The 15,949-nt window shown below is 38.4% G+C and overlaps 2 protein-coding genes across 2 annotated transcripts; both read right to left on the bottom strand.

Annotated features, from left to right (window-relative positions):
- Positions 1-1,198: 1,198 nt before the first annotated feature.
- ciao2b (cytosolic iron-sulfur assembly component 2B) lies at positions 1,199-3,091 on the bottom strand. Its single transcript, XM_077729659.1, has 5 exons — positions 2,840-3,091; positions 2,451-2,530; positions 2,238-2,363; positions 1,580-1,625; positions 1,199-1,514 (listed from the first exon to the last, which is right to left on the bottom strand). The coding sequence occupies exons 1-5, from the start codon at positions 2,964-2,966 to the stop codon at positions 1,411-1,413; spliced, it is 483 nt and encodes a 160-aa protein (XP_077585785.1). The 5' UTR covers positions 2,967-3,091; the 3' UTR covers positions 1,199-1,410.
- Positions 3,092-3,915: 824 nt separating this feature from the next.
- Positions 3,916-15,329, bottom strand: LOC144205433 (galectin-related protein B-like). The gene is made up of 6 exons (XM_077729808.1): positions 14,985-15,329; positions 14,690-14,773; positions 14,522-14,610; positions 10,571-10,751; positions 8,338-8,489; positions 3,916-4,724 (listed from the first exon to the last, which is right to left on the bottom strand). Exons 1-5 carry the CDS (start codon positions 15,024-15,026, stop codon positions 8,346-8,348), a joined length of 540 nt encoding a protein of 179 aa, XP_077585934.1. The 5' UTR covers positions 15,027-15,329; the 3' UTR covers positions 3,916-4,724; positions 8,338-8,345.
- Between the last annotated feature and the right edge of the window lie 620 nt (positions 15,330-15,949).

The following is a 15,949-nucleotide window of genomic DNA, read 5'->3' as shown; positions in this document are numbered from 1 at the left end:
ATGCTAAGAATTTATTTGCATTAATACATCAATATATTTTAAAGATAGGGAAAGCCTACTTGTTGATTTATATCAACCGCAACCGATTAACTAATGAGGGACTGTGCGGTAACCTCATTCTCAGTCTGCAGAAGGGCCCCACCTTGTGGACTTTCTATGTGTTGCTCCAGTTTTTTTTTTTTTTTTTACCTCGGTCTACAATTTGTGTCAAAGTGGCGGCCCGGGAGCCAAATCTGGCTTGAGCTTGTCCCAGCCAACAAGGGGCAGCAGGTGGGGGGCACCCTAATGGCCAGCCAATCACTAGCCACAAGGAGACGAACAACCATTCACGCTCACACTCATACCTAGGGGCAATTTAAGGTGTTCAACTAGCCTACCCTGCATGTTTTGGAGAAACCGGAGCACCCGAAGAAGACCCACACAAGCCCGGGGAAAACATGCAAACTCGGCATAGGAAGGTCGGATCGCACCGGGAATTTAACTCTCAATCCCAAAACTGTGAGGTGGATAGGCGGCCACAAAGCAGTATGGTATTCCACAAATAATCTTTACTTGACCAAAAATTGTTGAAAACCAAAAATGTGCTTTTGGGAAAATCTCACTACATGCACGTGGTTACCACGAAGAGGAGAAATTTACAAAGATATGAATGTGAACATTTCAATACTACATTTTCAAGTAATATTAAAACATCTTACTCTATTTTCTTGCATATAAGCCGTATTTGTAACAAAAATATGACTGAATCAAGTTAACCGACTATATGCGCACAAGACTAGAGATGCTATACTCTTTTTCACCGTTAGATGTCGGCAAATTAATATTGCCTATTTGTTAGTTATCTTCTGTTTTGCAGTTAGAAAATTACCATTACTAGATGAACTAGTATAAAACGTTTTCTGTATGTATCAATATCTGCAATCCAGCTGATGATCCTTTGGATTCATACAATATGCGATGATTTTTATCAAGATTTTCCCTTCAAGTAACACATTTGTAGTCCATAATAAAACCCAGAATAAAGAGATGACAATTGTGAATCATTGGGCGACTTATACGGGAGAAATTGGAAAATTCTACAATTTTAAGGCAATTTTAAGGGTGTGGCTTACACGCGGGACCGGCTTATATGTGAGAAAATATGGTAACACATTTTCTGTCTACAGTTCTGGTACTCAAAATCACGTCTGTAGGTGGATCTTGGACAACAACACTTTTATTACCTTTTCATTAGAAATATAACCACAGCCTATAAATTGGTTAAAATGTCTCCTGTGTTTTAGGCATCATACGATTGTGCAAGAGTACATGATGACATGCTGGTGGTGGGTGGTGTGCTTCACACATGTAGAACACAGATACTTCTTTCTGTGGAGTACTCCACTACCTCAATTAGGAAACAGTCCCTGTTCATGACACACTCCTAGTGGACAAACACTGGTTGACCACCTCTAGCAGCGATGAATTCTCCAACGCAGCTGCCACTCGCTCTTTGTCGGCTAGTTGCTTGTTCACTGCAGGGACAGGAAGCAAGGTCAAATACAAAAATCTCACACTAGACGGCAAAAATGTGTCTTACCTGCTTCCTCGGAGGCATGTGTCCCGGGCGTAATGTGCACGTCAATCTAGAGGTGACAAAAAAGTATATCCACCCATTTCAAAATGCTTGCTTCTTAGAGTAGAATTTAATTCATTCATTGATTTTCAAAATCATTCCCAACATCATTGGCAATTTGATAGTGAGACTAAAGACAGGGATAGGGAACCTATGGCTCGTGAGCCACATATGGCTCTTTTGATGGATGCATATGACTCTCTACTAACCTGTGAGGTAAACTATGGAAACTGCTTGTGGGAAAGCGCAGGAATAAAAGCGTTACGTTGGTATTATGGCATTGACACTACCTCCAGCGCCTTATAATATATTTTTGCATTACACTCTTTTGCATGGATTTTCTCATTGATTAGTAACAACGTAACAAAGTTGTCAAAAGAATTCAGAGTCTTTTTATACTTTAAAAGTGGTAAAGTGCCTAATAAAGGCACATATTTTCATGTATGTTGACTTTTAAAGTCGGACCACGGCTCTCAGGGATTAACCTTTAAAAAATATGAATTGTTTATGGCTCTTTCCATCAAAAAGGTTCACAACCCCTGGTCTAGAAGGCCCTCCCCTTATGATGGATTGGACGGCTAGCATAGTCAATCAATGTGTGTAACCTTTAACCCGGTCGTACCTTGAATCGGTCGGGCAGCGAGCGCAGCAGCTTGACTTTTATAGAAAGGCCAATAAGTGTAACCATGCTGCAGTGGGGAATGGTGGGCGTGAACTCCACATCTACATTGCTGTCTGCGTCATTCACCTGCACACCGAGAAAACAACAAGATGATTTTTAAGAAAAAAAAAACAAACTAATATAGACATTTTATCAGATCTTATGCAAACCTACTTTCACTCGGACTTGTTCCACCACATTAAGTTCCTCCAGAGAAAGTGGATGTTCGGGATCATTGATGGATCGAATAAGATGTTTTATCAGTTAAAGACAATAGCTTACCCTTATCCAGTCAGTCATCACATAATGGAATAGAGAAATAAAGTCGTAAATCTACTCACAAAATGTATTGGTTCCAGAACTTTTTTCGTAACTTGAAAAAAAGCAGTACTTTATATGTAAATTTTCTAAAACCACTGTAATACTTTGAATATTATTTTCAAGATAGAAAATTGTACATTTGATAAAATAGTAAGATTTGACAACAGCTTAAGCATTGTGTACTAACTCTCACGATGTTTAAAGTAATTAAGCAGGGTTTTAGTGACAACTAAAAAGGATATCAAAAATTTCTCTGTCATCGATAGGGTCGTGCACGTCCTCGTCCTCGTCAGATGCCGTCTGTCGCCTCTCGTCAGACCGTTGGAAAATGACCGGGTTGGCGTTTTCCAAGTGGGTCCCAACAGACATTTTTAAAACGGTACGTTGAGCCACAAAAGAAAACAAATTGAGAGCTTCAGCTCGTGTTATGCAAGGCTCGTGCTCCTCTGCCTGTAACAAAAACAAAACACACTTCCTGGAAAAACTGCGCACGCGCAAATTTTCCCACGTGATAGCACTTCAGGCGACATAACTCAAGAGAAAAATTCACAACCGTTTATGGTCTACTTCATCTACATTCAACCTTTGCTTTGCAATACGGAAAGCTTATTTCATTTACAATTTAAATAGTTTTTCAAATTAATGTATTTATGGAGTTTTTTTTAGTAATTATTGTTTTAAACCTCAGTTTTTCAAATTAATTAATTCTCTTGGGTTGTTTGTTTGAATTCATACAAGGAAGCTAGATTTAAAAAAAAATACTTTTGTTTTATCCATATTTTTTTACACAAGCAGTTAAAGAAGGGGGTTGGGACTGTGGAAGTCTGGACTAAAAACAGCAGCGGAGTACTTAGGTTATTTTTGGGGTTATACTGCACCGCAGAAAACACTGCAATGAAAAATGATACTTTCGTTTATTTTGCGGTTTAAAAAAATATACCCAAAATAAAATGCCCGTAGCTCTTCCATACATATACCAGAACATTTTGATTGTTAGTCATGGCTTTAAATTTGAGTGAATTGGGCCCCCATGCATGCAAACTCACAGAATGCTGGTTATGCTACAATAAATTAAACCTCAAAAACTCAGTCGACACTTCAGAGTTTGTGACTTTTGCTGGGTAATCCTAAAATGCTTTAATGACACATTGAATGCCCATTTAATCAATACAAGACTATTTTCTCAGCTTGTTCTTGACTCTGTACTGTTTTTTTTTTAATTTTTATATGTACATCTAAAGTCTAATAACACGTAGAAAAATCAAATAAATCTGTGGCAAAATGTGACATCTACTTCACGACAAATAGGGGTGCAATATCATTTAAAAACAACACACTTTTTAATGATCAAATTACAATCAGAACATTCATAACTTCACACTTTAAAGGAATGCAACGGTGTCTTGAGATAAGAGCTACCAGACTTTGGATTTTCCTTGAATTTTAACTCTGGCTGTATTTTTTTTCTTTGCTATGACTTGAAAAAACAAACTCTAGGTAAAAGTGCAGAATCATTGTGACAAATGGCATTTCTATTTACTTCAACTGTAAAAGTTTGTAGCGACAGAGCAAATCTCAAGGCACCACTCAAGATAGAAACCTGAATATTTTGTGAATAATGCTTTCGTCAACAACTATACAAATCGTACCAGTTTGTGTCTTTTGCTTCCCATTCAGAGTGCACAGTACATGTAAAACTGACATTTCAAAATTGCAAGTGTGGAAGAGCAAATTAAGTTTCTCTGCAGCTATTAAGTTTAGAAGACAATTGTGTAAACACATTTCTCCTCTAGCAACACTCATTTCACCATTTAGTATCAATTCAATCACTTGAATCAGGTTCTAATTTTACAACAACAACAAAAACAGACTTCAAATCTTTCTGTACCAAAAAAAACATTTGTCTCCTCAAAGTTAACAACAAATAGGTTACAATTATTCATCTCGGCTTTCCATTCCTAATGCAAGTGAATGTGCTTGCTAAAAAAAGAAAAATGTGTCATTACAATAGTGGACTGTAAAAGCCTGCAATGGAGAGCCAAGCAGAGTTGACACATGCACAGAGAACGTTTTGTTCTGCTGCTGCAGTAAATGATGCAACAGGCGGGACGGGCGTTTCCGGTTTTCCTAAAAGAAGTAGGGAAAAAGCTGTGGTTGTATGATTGCAGGAAACTGTAGAGGAGTTAAGAAGGAAAGTCTAATTTGGGGTCTTTTACATTTGTGTAATCCCCACCCATGTTAACTAATTGCCTATTTGCAAGACCATGTAAATGCATTTAAAAAAAAAGGCTCATATTCCTTGAAAAACACGGACTCTTAGCCCTTTTGTTACCGTATTTACTCGCATATAAGCCTCGCCCTTAAAATTGTTGAATTTTACAATTTATTGCCCCTGGTTCACAAGTTTCACCTGCAAATTCATGGTTTTAATAGTGATGTGTTACGTTGGAGGAAAAAAATCTTGAGAAATGTGTTTTTTTCTGAGATACTGTATGAATTAAAAGCATCTTATTAGGACAATATAATAAAGGCGTTAAAATGCCTGTCCTTGTAAATGCAAAATATCAAATTATTCTATTTGGAAAAAAAATCTATCTTGATGAGAACCTAATGCTTTTTAATGAATTACAATTTTCTCACTAGAAGTTTAAGATGTTGTGGTGCCCAAATTGCTTCTAATCTCGAAATTATTTTGATTTTTTATTCGATTTTTTGGTTCATATTACATCAAGAGTTGTCACTTTCAAACAAGAAATTAAAAAAAACAAAAATCAAAGTGGAATTTTGTTTTATTTCCTAATATCAAATGTACAATTTCCCTTTAAAAAGTAAGTAACCCAAGAACAATCAGGAAGTGTGTCCATAGCGGTCTAGTTTTCACCAAGTCTCTGGGTGCAATAATAGCATGAGATACACATTACGCAAGTATCAAGGCTGATAATTTAACGATCGACCGCAAGACCTTCGATCAGCTTTACATACTATTAGGATGTGCTGTCATGGCAAACGCAACAAATCTATTGATGCCATGATGAGTGAGCGGTGGCAAGAACAAGTTAGTTTTTTCACCTTTTATGCAAGATACGTTTTATTTCTTGAATTTCAGTCATAGATGTCAAAATAAATTTAGTTTAGTGTTTTATCTGTTTATCTTTTCTCTATTTTGAAATAAATGGTGTTATGGTGTTTCGTCTTTGTCACCTTGCAGTTTCATGCATGTCGTCTTTTTCTGCGCATATATAAGCCATACCTTCAAATCATTCATTATTTTTTGTCCGACAAATGCGGCTTATTTACGAGTGAATGCGGTAAATGAATATCTGGCCAAATTAATGCCAGCTAAATGGCGCCAGGTCTCTTTAAGGCAAATGCTGAACATTTTATAGCTTAATGCAGTTATTTCAATTTTGTTGTTTTATCACAGTAAATTGGTTAATTTACATTTCAAAAACCAAAAGCCATTAATTTACGAATGTTATTGAACTTTACATATTTAAGTGTTCCGATATTTGATGTGAGAGACCATTTTTGCATGATTTACATGAGCCAAAATAACATGCTTTTTCTCTCTCTAAATTGTTAGAATCATTTAGTTCAGATGCACTGTAACTATTTTCTGTGTAAAACTGGAATCTTAGTGTTCAATAAGTATTTTTTTCAAACCCAAGTCTTCAAAAAGTAAGGGTCATCTCATAATGAAGATCATATTAAATTCGGGCCAACACAGGATGTTAGGATTTGGGTTTTGTTTTAACTTACTCACGATTTCTTAAAGTGGTATACACACCAACAAGAGGTTTAAACCAAAGGGCCTTTTTTTAATAGTCAATGCTGATGTCGTTCTCTGTGCATGATGACATTGTCATGCGATGAATGACCATGTTCACTCATGATTGTAAACAGATCATTTTGAATTGGAATATTGACCTCAATTCCTAAATTTGGACTATGTCCATCCTTGTCCGAATTTTAGTTGCATAAAGCGCTGAAAATATTTTCAAAATATGATGTAGATTAAGTGATTTTAACCCACTGACTACCATTGATGGCGATACATGTCCATATCAGTTTGACTTCAATTATAAACGTATTGGACGTCTGTTACTGCTAAGATAAACAGTATACATTCAAAACATTATGACAATCTGACCCTGTATAAAGTTAGAACCAAAAACATTTCTACTATCTCACACTGCTAGAAAATTAGTATTTTGCACAACACTCCTGATTACTATCATTTGTATATCTAATTGTGCCCACCATTTCACATCCAACAAAATGTGCCTAATGAAGGGATTAAACAAATGCAAATTACACTCCAAAATGCCCAGTAGTCAGAATTCTACTTCCAGATCGTCTTCTTCCTCTTTTGGATAATTTAGGATTTTAGGTCATGTGTTGCCATGACAACCAAACAGAGGGAATCCCCCTAAGGGAAAAGCACCAGGGAAAGCAGATGTGGCTGGAATACTCCACCCATGTTTCCGATGCGACTTTTAGTGCAATGCACTTTCACTAGATAAAATGTTTTATAACCCCGTGGCTGAAAATTAAAAGGTTCAAATAGATATGCTTGGAAATTAGATGGGCAAGGGTGTTTTTTTTGTGTGCACATAATCTTGCTGATTTCAATGTAACCAGGACTAAATGAATGAAAAGGGCAAAAGAGAGATGCTTCTGCTTTTCAGTTTTTTTAACAGTTAACTTAAAATCTTTAACCCAACAGAGAAAGATGGAGATTTTGAGTCGGTCATTTTTAACCGCTTGATGCCCAAATGTATATTTAGTGAATATGCATGAACAGTAACGAAGGAATACATAAGCCTTTTTAAAAAAAATATTATATAAGTATTTTGCAAAAAATGTTTTTTTAAAAAAAGCAACAAAAAATGAAAGTAAATCGATTTTTGTAATGAATTGGGCGGTATAGGTATCAAGAGCATAATAAAAATATTTTTAAATTAAATAGAAAAATAAGGATATGACAAGAAGGGTTGCTGTGAAATTTAACTTCTTGCATTTTTATTTTATGATTATTTTTTAACTTTAACTTTAAACTAAGACATCCAAAAATGATTTAATTAGATTTTTTCCTTATTTGTTTTTAAATGAAGTTTTAAAGAATGAAAATAGCAATAACAAACGTTGAGATAATGTTTAGGTTTTAATACTTTTAACTCAAAATAAAAATTTGCTTGCAATTCACTGAAAAAAATGTAAGTTAATATAGCAAACTACATAAATTGAAAAGTAAAGATGCTGTGATATTCAAATTTGGAATTTGGTGTTTTAAAACAAATCTTGAATTAAATAAAAACTAAAATATAATGACAACTAATAAAAAAGAACAGCATGTACATGCTCATGTTGTTAACATTACATTTGAAAACAAATTGAACATTTAAATTTAATCTTTGAGTAACTCATTAGCTGCAACTGATGAGAACAAATGTTGAGCTCTTTAGTCAAAACTATTAAAACGCAACCAGTATGTTAAACAATGCTTCCATCTTTAAACAAGGAAAAATTAAAATAGCATACACCGTTGTTTTAAGGTTCAAATCAACTTAAAAAAAAGGATCAACCGTTAAGAGGGAGTAAACCACATTAAAATAAGACTATGAAGTGGACTACCCTTGTTGTGTATGCTACTTTTGCATTTGCGTGTTTGTGCGTGTGTTCAAGTCCTTAATGCACACATCCTCAAATTGGCGAATGTTGTGCGCGAGTGTGTGCCTACGTGTGCAGTCAGCCCAGTTTGGTGATCTGTAGGTCTCCGTCTATCCGCACCGTGTCGATGGAGGCCAAAGATTTTACTTTGTGGTAAAAGTCAAAGAGCTGGTGTCCGTCCACGAATATTCTGAACCTTTGGTGCTCGCAGTGGATCTCCACCTGGAAAAGCAGACATCAGATAAAACTTTGATGAGAAAGGCATCAAAATGCGGTCCTATTTACTTTTATAATCAGGATGCTCTTACGTAAACTGTGCATAACACAAGCATGAGGCTCAAAAGTGTCACAGTATTGGACCTTATTTGACAAACGGCTGAGCGACTCATGTTCTCGTCGTCACCACGTTAAGAATTATTAGAGCAGAATGTGTGACTTTTCCTCAGGTCATGTGGGTGAAATTCATATCACATATGTTATCTACAGCTGTGCAGGTGCAGAAAGAACAGCATGTATCTGCGTGAATGTGGAATTTCCTGTTTGCTTGTCAGTTGTGCAGAGCCAGAAACGTGCATATTTGCTCTTTGGGACCCCTAGATTAGCTCATTCTGTTTATAAACATGCAATTGCAATCTTCTGTCTACTCTACTCCAAGATGTCCCTTTCACTAACAAATTCATCTAATGTAATTTTTTGTCGACAATACTAATTTTCATTATCAATTTTGGAGCCATCTTTAGATGATAATACTAATAACAACACCCACTTTTTATCGGAAAAATGACTACTGCTTTTGTGCTTTGGTAGGGAGATGTCAGCATTGATAATATTTTTCACATTGAAAAACATGTTAATTTACTTTGCTTTTAATGTGGTGAATCAGCAATGATTATCACCAATATGTGTACATTTCCACTAAATATTTCTACGACTACGAATAACAATTAATATGATAGGATGTTAACCTGGCCACGTCACTTATTCATTGCCAGTAATGTCCGAAAACTGTCTAAAAGTCACCAAAATGTATGGATGTATGCATTTAAGAATGATAAGCCCCTCCTAGCGCACATTCTATAGGGCCAGGGCTTAACAATGGTGATTGCAAAGAGTCTTCCTTAAACAGAAACATCAGACAAAAGATGATCTGTTCCCGAGATCCAGAGCTACCAACCGCCGCCAACCCCATTTCAGGAGTACCCTTATCCCATTTCCGAGTTTTTTCCAGCGTGAATGCCATTCACGCAAAATCCATATAAAATGTAAAAACTAAATAACATAGAACAATTGAAATCAAACTGTTATCATCATGTTTTTACATTATTGAAATATTGTGATTTTGCACATGATTGAAAAAGCACACTATAATGGAAATAGGTTTTTCTGTTTGGGTCCTTTTACAGTTATTAATTCCACGGTGAAGTCACACATGTATGTTCTGCAATGTGCAAATGTCGGTCCTTTTGTAGATGGCTTCAACATGGAATATTTCATCGAGTACGAACCAATAAACTTCTGCGAGTGTTTGGGTTTCCTATTAGAAGTTTCATCCAAATTGCACTTAACCCGAATCAGCACATTGATAAGATTTACCAATGCTGTGTACACTTCTTTTAGAACAACCCCAGAAATGATAGGATTTGTTTCAAAACAAAAGAATGGTGGTTTAGGCAGCCTTAATAATACTTACTTCCCTTACGAAAAAAAAGAAACCGAAAATGTTAAAGCGATAGAGGCTACCTATGCAATCGATTCCGAATCGATACTGCCACTGGCTTCTGCGTGACGGCGCCATCTTGGGGGGAAAAAAACTGGAAAAAACATTATTTGGACCATGACGGCGGGCCGGATTAAAAAGCCTGACGGGCCATATGTGGCCCGAAGGCCGTAGTTTGCCCATGTCTGAGCTAGATAGTTACAGGTGGTTGACAAATTCACTGCTTCCTAACCCCTGTGCACACTGGTGTGCCGCGAGCATGATTTTTAAATGCAAGAAGTGTGCCACAGCTCAAAAGAAGTTGGATAAAACTGGTTTTCAATATAATTCCGAGGGAGAAGTCCAATCGTTTAGTTGAGACTGTAATTATTGTGTCGGACAAAACCGCAACTAGTTTTATGACTGTCATGGAGGCGCATTTTCGTTTTCATGGACCGAAAACAATAAACAAGTACTCATTACCAACACAAAAACTGCAATCACGACACACCGTTGGTACTCTCACGTTACCCACTCAGAACACCAACACGCAATATCTTTTAAAAGCAAGCAAAATCACTTTCTTTCATTCATGAAGGTGTTTTACCCTGAAAGGTTGATCTGGGATGAAGGGAAAGTAGGCGGTGGAGGCCTCAGCTTCTGTCCACTTGCCGGCCACGCGAGCGCTACGCAGGAACTGGCGGTCCGAGAAGCGGGCCGTAAGTTTAATAGCCACATCATAGGCTACCTCCTCCTTGTCCCGGCCGCAGGTCAGGCTCACGTCAAAACTGAAAGGGTTAAAGAGAAATGAAAGGAGTCAACATAGGGATTGCCAGATGTTGGAGTCCATGGGCTAATCTGGGATGAGAGCTGGAATGAATCATAATCTCCGTTGCTCGTTTGGGCGCCTATGAGCACACGTGCGGAAACTGGAGATGAACGAGTTTAAGAGGCCTTACGTAAGAGTCACCCGGAGGTTATGCTGCATTAGGCTGGGTGATCAGACCAAAAAGAAATGTTACACCCTTAGTTTCCCAGTTATTATCACCTATTTTTGAAACCCATTGTTTAATTCGGGTGGGTGAGTGGTTAGCGCGTTGGCCTCGCAAAGGGGGACCTTGTTTCAAATCCAAATCGGTCCACCTGTGTGGAGTTTGCATGTTCTACCTGGGCCTGTGTGGGTTTTCTCCAGGTAGTCCGGTTTGCTCCCACATTCCAAAGACATGCGTGGTAGGCTGATTGGACACTCTAAATTACCCCTAAGTATAGGTGTGAGTGTGAATGGTTGTTTGTCTCCTTGTGCCCTGTGATTGGCTGGCCACCCAATTCAGGGTGTCTCCCACCTCTGGTCCAAAGTCTACTGGGATAGGCTCCAGCACCCCCCACGGTTCAGAAAATGAAATGATTTTTAATTCTTTTTAACTGGTAGTTTTACAGACTGCAATAAAGTAAAGAGTAGTTCAACACTTTAAATGGGAAGTATTAACATTCAATTAAAATGCCTCTCACAAACAATGCTAATATGAATCCGTAATATCTACAATAGAAACAAAGATACAAAACCAAAAATAAACAACATAAAAATTCAAGAAATAAGTCACTCAACAATGCTTGGAATCCATTAAAGGTGCACACATTGGACACTGATACTAAATACTAAAAAGTCAATAGAGGAATTAGAATTGCACTTGTTGCTATTTCACTTTTTTTGATAAACCGGTGTGTAAATATTTTCTTTCGCGTTTCAATTATGTTTATACATATTAGCATTGTAAAGGGTATACTCTCCTTTAATGGGCAGTATATGTCATTTTTTTGTGTTTGTTGTGTGCTTAACTATATTTAGACTACCCTACCATCATCCTTGATTGATTAAGTGTGTGATATTATATAAATATAAGATAAATATAGAGCAATCATAGAAACCTAACATGTCCCAATACTTAAGCGCAGTTAGAACATCAAATTTATGCTGGTTGTGGTCAGCTGTAGTGAGCAATGAAGTCACAGGGAGGCGGGAGGGGAGAGATGGTTCCATGCTGAACTTTCCATGCAGGGTCAAGTCACACCCAGAGAAGTGGCCACCCCCCTCTGCCCTCACCGCCCTCCTTCCTCGCTCACTGGTTCTGGAGAAGGAACGCCCCAAATGCCTTAAAAAAGTCGTCATTCTCCATGTGGCGCAGAGAGCAGTAATTATTCATTGGATTCGGGGTGAGTGGGGGTGGAGGGGAATGGCCTGGCAAATCTAGAACTAAAAGGTTTATCTCTTCATCTCATGAAATACATAAAGCCCTTGACAGCCACAACAGGGCAATTTTTTGGGGGGTCCAAATTGAAACCACGGAATTACATCAAGTAAAATCTTTTTTCAGACTGCTTAGAACTAAATTTAAAGTCACTTTCCGGGCAAAGTCTTGCGATCCTTTGTTAAAATATCAGCCTTGACAACTGCGTAATGTGTATCTCATGGAATTATTGCACCCAGAGACTTAGTGAACACTATAGCGCTACGGACACACTTCCTGGCTGTGCTTACGTGACTTCCTTTTTGAAAGAAAATTATTTTACATTTGTGATTATTACATTAAACAAAATTCTGCTTTGTTTTTTTCCTTTTTTTTTCTTTTTCGCAAGTGACAACTATTGCAGTAATATGAACCATCAAAAAAAGAGATATTTCGACGTACGAAGCAATTTGGCCGCCACATGTTAAATTTCTTTTTGTATTTATTGTAATTGCTCTTGTTAAGAAGCGTCAGGTTGAGATAGACATATCTTTTTTCAAATTTAATAATTTGCTATTTTGCATTTACAAAGACAAGCAAATTAATTTCCTTCTAATATTGACCCTAAGTGTGCTTTTGATTCATACAGTATCTCAGAAATACCACCAGTGAAGATTTTTTTTCAACTCACTTTTTTATACTCACTATTAGAACCATGAATATTGAGGTTAAATTTGTGAATCAGGGGGCGGTTTACACGCGAGAAATTCTAAAATTCAACAATTTTAAGGGTGCGGCTTACACACGGGGGGAGCTCATATGCGAGTAAATGCGGTTTTAAGGAAAAGCAAGCAAAACAATCAGAAACAATAAGAGTGAATGAGATAAACTGGAAAGATAGCAAAGTACCACAAGCTGTTTCATCTTAGGGCTGCAGAAATGATTTTAAATCTTTTTAATGGGATGACGCAATGTTTTAAAAGTGCATCACTTCCAACTTTTGTGTTGTGGGTATGCAATACAAAAAGGGTCACTTTTTAAATAGTATTTTTTAAAGAATAAGGTGTCTATATAGCATGTGTTTTATTAGCAGTTTTTTTCTTTTTTTTATATGAATCTTGTTGATAAGAACTCAGTGTTCAGTCTAATTTCAGCATTTAAGTCTAAAACTAAGGAGAAATTTGACAGAAAGTGGGAAAAAGCCAAACAACTAGATAGACCAAAAGGTTTCTAAATCTTCTAAGATACACAAAGCTGCAATCATGTTGAGCGCGATCAATGGCCTATACATGCTTTAATGCACCGAAAAGATTAGGCATACTTAAGATGAGTTTTACACACACTGAGAAAGAAGACAGGCAAACTGCAAAAGTCTAAGTATTCCGAGTGCATCAACGCTTTGTGCTATAGACACATTTTGTGACTGATGTCTAGTTTATCAGTATCATTTAATGCAGGGGTGGTAAACAGGTTGGACACAAAGAGCAGAAAATCTTAAATTGTGAGAGTCAAACAGCCACACCTTATGTCAGAAGCATCATAAAAAAATTAATCTGCCAAATTATTCATATAACATAATTTATTATTTGTTTATGATGGGCTCAAGTAAATTTGAGTTAGGTTTAAAAGAGAATAAAATAAGAGAACCATGAAACTACGCAGAGCCACAGTATATACAAAAGATGATACGGAACAAAGAGCCACATTCATTTTGGCCAGGAGCCACATGCGGCTCGTGGGCCACGTTTTCGCCACCCATGATTTTGTGCCTCTCATTTTTTGAACCGCTTTATCCTCACTAGGGTCAGGGTAGGTGCTGGAGCCAATCCCAGCTGACTTTGGCCAGAGGTGGGGGACACCGTGAATTGGTAGCCAACCAATCGCAGGGCACAATGAGACAAACATGCTCACACTCATACGTTGGGGCAATTTTGAGTGTCCAATCAGCCTACCATGCATGTATTTGAAATGTGGGAGGAAACCTGAGTACATGGAAGAAACCGGAGTACGTGGAGAAAACCCACACAGGCCCGGGGAGAACATGCAAACTCCACACAGGTGGACCAACCTGGATTTGAACCGAGGTCCCCCACTTTCATTTATACTGGATATTTTTTGTCACTTTAAAACAATTTCAATTACTACTTTACATTACCCGCCATTGGCGGGAATATAAGTCATCAATTCATTCTCCCTGGTACCAACTGTACAGCCATCATTCACTGCCAACCCTCCCAGTTCAGATTGGCTATCTTTCAACATGAATTGCATTGAAACATGATTATTATTTAATGTTCAAATGGATTGGGGTTCTACCACAGTCAATGAGGTACCTGTCTGGTTCCAAGTCCACAATGCCCATCACTATGATCTTCTTGCCGGGCCTCATCCCGCCTCGGATGCGTCCACTGAATGGCACCGTCTAAAAAAAAGGATATACGCTTGTAATGGTATACAAATTGATGAATGGACGCCCCCCACACACCTCCATTCATTCCTACCAGGAGCCGTGCTAGATCCTCTTTGTCAGGTGAGATGAGGCCGACGCCCCCTAATGAGTCATTCAGCTGTTCGTCTTCCAAAACCTAAAAAAAAAATATTCTTTTTTCCCCTCCATTGTAATAAATGATGGTCCGTGCGTGAACACAATACGGGAGCTCGACGGTCCAGGTGAGCTTATAAAATTCGTCTCGCCACGTGCAAAATCTATGGTACAGAAACCGAACCCACGCGCGGACACAATAGAATATCTTTTTTAGAAAGCAACGCGCCTCGTCTGACTGCACGAATACTCACAATCGCGTCGTTTTCTGCCTGCACCGCCATCTTGAGCCGCATAGGATGCTGTCTGTCCCGGTGGGTGGAGGAGGCGGAGGAGGGTGTGACGAGCACCAGGAGGCGGGGGAGGAAGGAGCTGCCTACCGGCCGTGTGTCCGCGTCGTGGCACTCTTTCCGGAGCCGGTAGCGGGGCTACTATGTCGTCGTCTTCCGCTTAGACTTGCTGATGGGCGGCATAGCATTAGCAGTAGCCGTAGCCAGAGGGTATTCCCGCAGCGGGTGGTTGGTTATCTGTTGACGTATGCTTTTTTTCATAATTACACACTCCCCCGTTTAATCCCCGTCTGTTGGAGAGAGCTAATCACACGCTTCACCCAATTACATAACACGTGTGCTTATTTTTAAACTAAACATCGCGTGCTTATTTTTAAACTAAGCCAGCATTCGTTTTGGATGGTTTAATTGCGAACCAAGTGTATGAGTTTTTGTCATAAAAATGAGATTTAATGTACCTAGTTGTAATTGATGGATGGGGAGACCCCGCCCATTTTTTCAGACCCGTCTTTGCGTTAAGTCATGCAAGTACGCTGCTACCTCCAAGTGGATATTTAATGTCATTGCAATGCAAAAAGTCGCGTTTTCACTAATCGCGAATTCAAATTTGCGATTTTTTCCACCATTAAATATGTCTCATCTCATTTTCGGAACCGCCTTATCCTCACTAGGGCTGTGGGGGATGCTGCAGCCCATCCCAGTAGACTTCAGACAAGAGGCGGGCGACCCCCTGAATTGGGTGGCCAGACAATCGCAGGGCACAAGGAGACAAACAACCATTCATGCTCACACTCATACCTAGAGGCAATTTAGAGTGTCCAATCCTCCTACCATGCATGTCTTTGGAATGTGGGAGAAAACCCACGCAGGCCCGGGGAGAACATGCAAACTCCATGCAGGTGGACCCACCTGGATTGGTACCCAGGGCC

The sequence above is a fragment of the Stigmatopora nigra genome, chromosome 12 (assembly GCF_051989575.1).
Source record: "Stigmatopora nigra isolate UIUO_SnigA chromosome 12, RoL_Snig_1.1, whole genome shotgun sequence".
In the NCBI taxonomy this organism is placed as follows: domain Eukaryota; kingdom Metazoa; phylum Chordata; class Actinopteri; order Syngnathiformes; family Syngnathidae; genus Stigmatopora; species Stigmatopora nigra.
The sequence above is the reverse complement of the archived record's forward strand: the minus strand, read 5'-3'. Positions and strand labels throughout refer to the sequence as shown.

Bases quoted from the DNA above. Each gene is read 5' to 3' on its own strand.
- LOC144205433 (XM_077729808.1), bottom strand. From the start codon at position 15,026: ATGCGGCTCAAGATGGCGGTGCAGGCAGAAAACGACGCGATT. The intron at 14,774-14,984 runs GTGAGTATTCGT...TTTTTTTTTTAG, and splicing joins AGGCAGAAAACGACGCGATT to GTTTTGGAAGACGAACAGCT. The intron at 10,752-14,521 runs GTACCTCATTGA...TAACCCTTTCAG, and splicing joins GTGGACTTGGAACCAGACAG to TTTTGACGTGAGCCTGACCT.
- ciao2b (XM_077729659.1), bottom strand. From the start codon at position 2,966: ATGTCTGTTGGGACCCACTTGGAAAACGCCAACCCGGTCATTTTCCAA. The intron at 2,531-2,839 runs ATATCCTTTTTA...AACTGATAAAAC, and splicing joins CGATGACAGAGAAATTTTTG to ATCTTATTCGATCCATCAAT. The intron at 1,626-2,237 runs GTACGACCGGGT...TGTCACCTCTAG, and splicing joins CGCTGCCCGACCGATTCAAG to ATTGACGTGCACATTACGCC.